At 46.6% G+C, this 5,998-nt stretch overlaps 2 protein-coding genes across 2 annotated transcripts in view; one reads left to right on the top strand and one right to left on the bottom strand.

Annotated features, from left to right (window-relative positions):
• Positions 1–93: 93 nt before the first annotated feature.
• LOC113206544 (alpha-crystallin A chain-like) lies at positions 94–3,738 on the top strand. The gene is made up of 3 exons (XM_026422660.2): positions 94–289; positions 2,190–2,396; positions 2,605–3,738. The coding sequence occupies exons 2-3, from the start codon at positions 2,190–2,192 to the stop codon at positions 2,920–2,922; spliced, it is 525 nt and encodes a 174-aa protein (XP_026278445.1). The 5' UTR covers positions 94–289; the 3' UTR covers positions 2,923–3,738.
• Positions 3,739–3,943: 205 nt separating this feature from the next.
• Positions 3,944–5,998, bottom strand: part of LOC113206542 (pyruvate dehydrogenase (acetyl-transferring) kinase, mitochondrial) — a 25,183-nt gene continuing 23,128 nt past the window's right edge. Inside the window, exon 8 of the mRNA XM_052264425.1 lies at positions 3,944–5,701. Coding sequence (XP_052120385.1) covers positions 5,540–5,701 — 162 coding nt within the window. The 3' untranslated portion in view covers positions 3,944–5,539. The remainder of the gene's footprint in view (positions 5,702–5,998) is intronic.

Below are 5,998 nucleotides of genomic sequence, written 5' to 3'. Positions count from 1 at the left end.
CGTGGCGGTGGCGCCCCAGCAGCCAATTGTCGGAGCTTTCGAGATGCTGTGTGGCGCTGTGACGATTTAAAAGGGGGGCGTCACCCAGGTATAAATGCAAACGCGGAAGCCCCGGAGAGGATAGATCCAAACCGAACTCACTCCCCTCGACTAGTCCGTGGAAGGAGCGCGAATCCTTGCGAGCGTTGCGCGTCTCAGTTGCACGGACACCCCGACCCTCGGCTATCACCGAACACAGTTGTTTGACGATTTCGACTGCATCGTTTGACTTCAGTCCAACAACTTCAAGGTGAGAGCCCCGCGCCCTAGTTCAGGGCAGTGCAGTGCAAGACCTTCGTGAAACTAGAGAGAAGTGTGTTGTGCATCTAAGAAGCTCGCGAAAATTGAACAAGTAGTTTTGAAATGTGTTTTTCAAGTTTTTCTCAACATTTGGTGATAGTGAAAGTGAACTTATTTTTGTGCAGTTGGCCTTTCGTATCGAGTCTAAATATGGATTTCCCTTAAAACTAAAAGTTGCATAGTATAATTCTGATACTCCCTATTTTGTTTTGTCACTCAAATTGTTTTTGAGTTTTCTTTATATTTGAGAGACTTTGTATGTACTCTGTAGTTTGCACCTTACATCTTCACAAAATATGAAAATTGTCGGAAAAATGAAGTTTGCTGATGAAGTCGGTCTTGTCATCGCAGCAAAGAGTAGAACGGCGGAGCATGAAGTCGGTAGTCCACTACCTTTGTGGATGTAGTACATTAGCAGCAATACATTTTAAAGTATAATCGTTTCGAGCAAATTTGAGCGTAATTCCGTTTGAGAGCCGTGTGCTACAAGGTACGGCAGGTAAATTAGTTCAGAAAAGTAGACAAAAAGATCGGAATAAGCACACAGACTTTCCTTCGATGTCGATCTTTCTCTATAATCAAACACGCATTTTTCCACTGAGAAATGTTCGACACGAAAATCGACAATTTTCGATCTGATATCGTTCCGATATCACAATTTCTCACTGGGTACTCGACGAATACCAAGACTAAAGTCAAGTTAGTTCTTCTGTTGCTTCTGCACCCCAAAAACTGAGTTTTTAAACCAAGCGCATTGTGCTTGACCCTTGATTTTTCAAGTACATGTCACTTGAATCAAGACATATTCACCTGAAAAACTCAAGGATCAAGTACAATGCACTTGGTTTAAGAACTCAGCTGTGTGAGTGTGTGTGAAGGACGGCCTGGTTCGGCCGTCGGCCCTGCCCAGCAGGCCGGGGTTCAGCGGAAAAGGGCACGGGGAATCGTGGAAGGCGGGTCCTCTGAAACGAAACGAGTGGGCAGGGACCGACGAGGACCCCACCCTCGGCAGTCCACGGCCACGACGCCGCGGTCACCCCGCGGTGGAGGGACCGAGAGGGACCCACCCACACCGGAAGTCGGACGTCCCAAGACAGAACGCGAGCGAGTCGACCCGCATCCTGCCGTGCTCCCCCCCCAAAAATGTGTTGGTCTTGATTCTAGTATACTTGATTTTCTGGAGAATACTGCCCTTGTGCTGAAAGCATTCTACTCAAAGCAAGCGCAATACATCAAAGGAAATCAATCAAGTGCACGAAAAATGACTATTTGGGATGTGCGTTTGTTTTCACCCTCCCTCGTCCTCGCCCCCCTTCCCCTCCCCGGCACCGCGATGGTCCAAGAAATCCACCTCCCAAAGTAAGCACCGTCTCTTCAAACAATTTCCTCCGCCCCCGCGTCAGACTAGTAAAGTCGGAGCAACAAGTGACCGAGTCGCGGCGAATACGTTTTGACCGTGTGGAGTCAGTGGGAGCAGCTCCCGCGCGCTCTGCCCATGGCGGCCCGCGGCCCATGGCGGTAGGTACTACGGTGGATTATGCACAAGGCCATGCCTCACATCACAGGCTACGCGAGCGTGGCGCGCGGAATTGCGGGGCGGGGCGGGGCGGGGCGGGCGGGGAGATATTGTTTGGCCGTAATTGTCCGCGGCGGTTGATTGGGCAGCACAGCGGGACGCCGGTGATGCCATAAACATGGAGATTTCCCTCGTTACCCTCCCAAAATGTGTCCGCAGCTGGACCGCTGGCTTTGGGCTCTTTGCACCGGACGCAGGGAGGGCTCTCGCTGCGCAGAATCCCAGTAATGCGCCATCACAATGACTCAATGGCCCGTGTCCTTTGCACCCGCAGATGTCGCTCGTCCCCGCGCTCAGCACCGAGCTGGACAACTGGAGGCCCTTCCGCCGCGCCTCCACCTGGGACCTGCTGGACCGCCCGATCAAGGACGACTGGCACTGGTACGACCGCGACAGGTCCTACTGGATGCGGCCCTGGCGCCAGTACGAGGCCGCGCTCAACGGGCTGTCCGAGTTCACCGAGGACAAGGAGAACTACATGGTGGGTATACCGGGTACCGTGAGCGGGCCGCCCGACGAGGTGCGGATAGGCCACCCGCCGGCGCGCCAGTTGAGAGGGTGGACTACCCCCCCGCCCGCCCGGCGGCGGGTGGGCCGCCGACGGTCGCGCTGGGCGGGCGGGCGGCCTACCACCCGCTCCCGCCCCTGCTCGCTCGCCCAACCCCATCCTCTGCACTTGTCCCCAACAGGTGAACCTTGACGTGGGGCCGTTCCGCCCCAGCGAGGTGAAGGTGAAGGCGGAGAACAACTACCTGACGGTGGAGGGCAAGCACGAGGAGCGGGCCGACAACGCGACCGGCGGCTACACCAAGCGCCTGTTCGTGCGCCGCTACCACCTGCCGGACAACGTGAACCCCGGCCGCGTCACCGCCAACCTCTCGTCCGACGGCATCCTCATGATCACGGCGCCCAAGTCGTGGTACCGGTCCGGCTTCACGCACGAGCGCAGCGTGCCGCTCACGCAGACCTACCTGCCCGCCCTCAAGTACAAGAGGAAGTGGACCTAGGCGCGACGCCCACCGTCAAACGGGCCGAGCCCACGGCAAGGGGTGCAGGCTGGAGCACAGAAGTCAAGATCAAGTCATTGGCCCATTTCCAGAATGACTTGAATCTGCCCAATCGAGGCGCGTCATATTTTGTCAAAAACTGTCAAACTGATGACATGGTCTTGACTTCTGTATACCACCCGAGGTCAACTCAGGTCAGAGCCGTGGCCGCGACTTCCCGCGTCACTCGTCGGGTCTGACCGTCTCTCAACCGAGGTCCGATCATCGGCGTTGTTTTGAAGTGGTCCGTTAGTTCGATTCGCCTGTGGCGATGCCGACAGCTTCTTTTCTTTTCTTTAAAATCCCCATACCTTGTGTCTTTGCCGAGGGATTTACGATTCGAGTTAATTATTAATAATAATACCGCCGGCCAGAAAAGGCATCTCTTGATGTGTTCCCGCCACTCGCTCTGTTGTGTTGAGGCAATGCAGCTTTAGCCCAGACGGTGCACACACGCCTTTCTGGTTTCAAAACAGTAAGCATCTTATTTAAATTATATAAATGTAAGGGAGTATGTCCCAATAGTTGCTCTAATCCACAATGAATGGAGGAGGCTTCTTAGAGAGCTCCCCACCTTCCGTAGGCTATTATTTCATCCGGCGTTGACAGACGTTTGAATCTGCACAGTAATGTTTTTTAGAAACCGTTGAACATTAGATCACAACTTTATGGATCACTAATTCGCCTTTATAAATATCTGTACTGTATGCTGCCTTTGTTTAGGTGCAAACATTGTTGTGTCTTTTCCTTTTGAATATTAAAATTATTTGCACAAAATCCCCTTGGTTTTAAACTTGTATAGTCCTGTGAACTTCCTTGATCTATTCATACCGCTGCAGCACTGCATTTTACAGCAGCTATGCTGTCCTGTTTTGAAGTCCCATGATAGTCCCATGATTTGAGTCCGAGGATATGCAGCATATTTTAGGCACCCAAACCAATTCAATTTAAGGTGAAATTAAATGATGCCAGGAACAACATATTCACATTACTAAAATATAGTTTATTGTACATTCATGTCAGAAGTGGGACTTCAAAAAAATCTGCAGTTTTTGTCATGTTGTTGTCCCAAAAGTTAAGTCTTGGAGGAATTAGACAATTAATACAGAGCACAGAATGAGATTCACGATGCTGAGAATAAAATTCAAAGAAGATATTTAGAGATTGCAATTTTAACATATGGTAATTATCTACTTGTTTAAAATACTTCAGAGTCTTTGATAGCCGAGATACAATGTAACAAGTATAATTTCTGAAGCATATTGCCAAACAAGAAAATTTCAATCACTAAGCATCACTATTTTAAGTTGAGAAAAAGGTTGTTTTCATACATAAAATAGTATTATGATACATAACTTGACGACCATAAATATTGCTATTCCTATAAAAATATCATTACTGCTCTGTTTGGATACAATTCCCATGAATCAGCTTGAAAAGCTTTCCCTCAAAATTTTGGACATGGTATCTCTTGGAAATAAATTCACTCCTCTAAGATTGCAACACATAGTCCCTCAGACACTTCACTAAACCCAAGTTTTGTCAATAATGGCCAGATAATTAAATAAAAGGACTAGAAAACCAAAAATGGAAATTCTTAATGTGCTATTTGCACATGAGCAAACTAAACTTCAAGTCAACTTACTTATAAGACATCACACAAGCATAAGCATATTAGCACTAATGAGTACAGTATTCATTTTGTAGAGGGATATTGTTCAACAATGTACAGAAATAAAAAAGCACAACAACCATATACAGTTGTTTACACCTGTTAATATCTTGCATTTTGGATTATTCATGAAAACAAAGCATAAACTGTTTAAAAAGATGTCTGAATAATTTTATTGAAAGGATGTGCGTTTGGAAGATTTGAAGATCTCACAATACCGGGCGTTAAAATACTAAACCACAATTTTCAGTGTATATTTGCATACTCAACTCTCAGCAACCATCAATAATTGGCACAGCCTTCACATAAAAAAGTCACATGATACTATTTTTCTATTCATATTTTGGATTCTTGATCCAAATTTCATTTCCAACGACTGTAACTCAATTCTCCAACAGGAAAATAAAATGAGATATGCTCTTCCATTCAAAGTCAACAACTATAAAATTAAAGGGGATGCCCAACCCTTCTATCAATTACATTTATCCTTACAATCATTACATTAAAATAACACAATAACCTTCAAACAAAATACATCAACAATGCATTTGAACAGATTTATCACAGAGGCTTAGGTGAGACACACAAACCCGACAATAACATAGTCAGCTTGTCTAAACATACAAAATCATACTGAACTGACAGAAAAGAGAAATTGGTCACTTAAAAATGCATGTCTGGATCTGTGGGTGGTGCTTCTGTTCTGGGGTTTGGCCCTATTGAGCAAATGACGAAACAGATATGGTTCTAGCCAACAGCAGGCAGGTCAAGAGCAGATATGATAAATTCAGTTATTTTTTCTCTAATAGATACAGTTTAGTTCTAAATGCTGTTGGACAGACAGCTGTATAGTCCATTGTCGAGTACTGGTGTCAACAACAATTTCAGTAGAATAAAAGAAATAGGTTAACTCATCCTTTCGCGCATGAATGCATTTCGTGTGGTTAAATGTCGAACACCAAGTGATGAGCCATGACTCCAGTCATTTGTTGGGATGACTGTGCGATAAAATTTGCTTGATGCTTTGTTGAAGACTGGTAAAAGTTCATTGGCTTCATTTGATAATGCCTGGTAAAAATAAAAGTATTTTTTAAAAAGCGAATCAGGAAAATTTGCCATTGTGAAGCTTTACAAGCGGGTGATCACTGAGCCTCATTGGCGCAAATACTAGCCCACATGTGCGCACATGTTTGCCATGTTTGCCTATTGTCTCAAGTCAAGGCACCATACGGCCCGCGCGAATAGGCAACCAATCCGCACGTCTGCATACGGGCTAGTTTACGCATTTGCTCCTATGGGGCACTGCGACCACCCTTAAAGATCAGGGCACAAAACTTACTTTCATATAAATCATTGCGTCAGTTC

Source organism: Frankliniella occidentalis, unplaced genomic scaffold (genome assembly GCF_000697945.3).
Source record: "Frankliniella occidentalis isolate FOCC.00 unplaced genomic scaffold, Focc_3.1 Scaffold19, whole genome shotgun sequence".
Lineage (NCBI taxonomy): Eukaryota > Metazoa > Arthropoda > Insecta > Thysanoptera > Thripidae > Frankliniella > Frankliniella occidentalis.
This window is presented reverse-complemented; position numbering and strand designations above follow the sequence as displayed.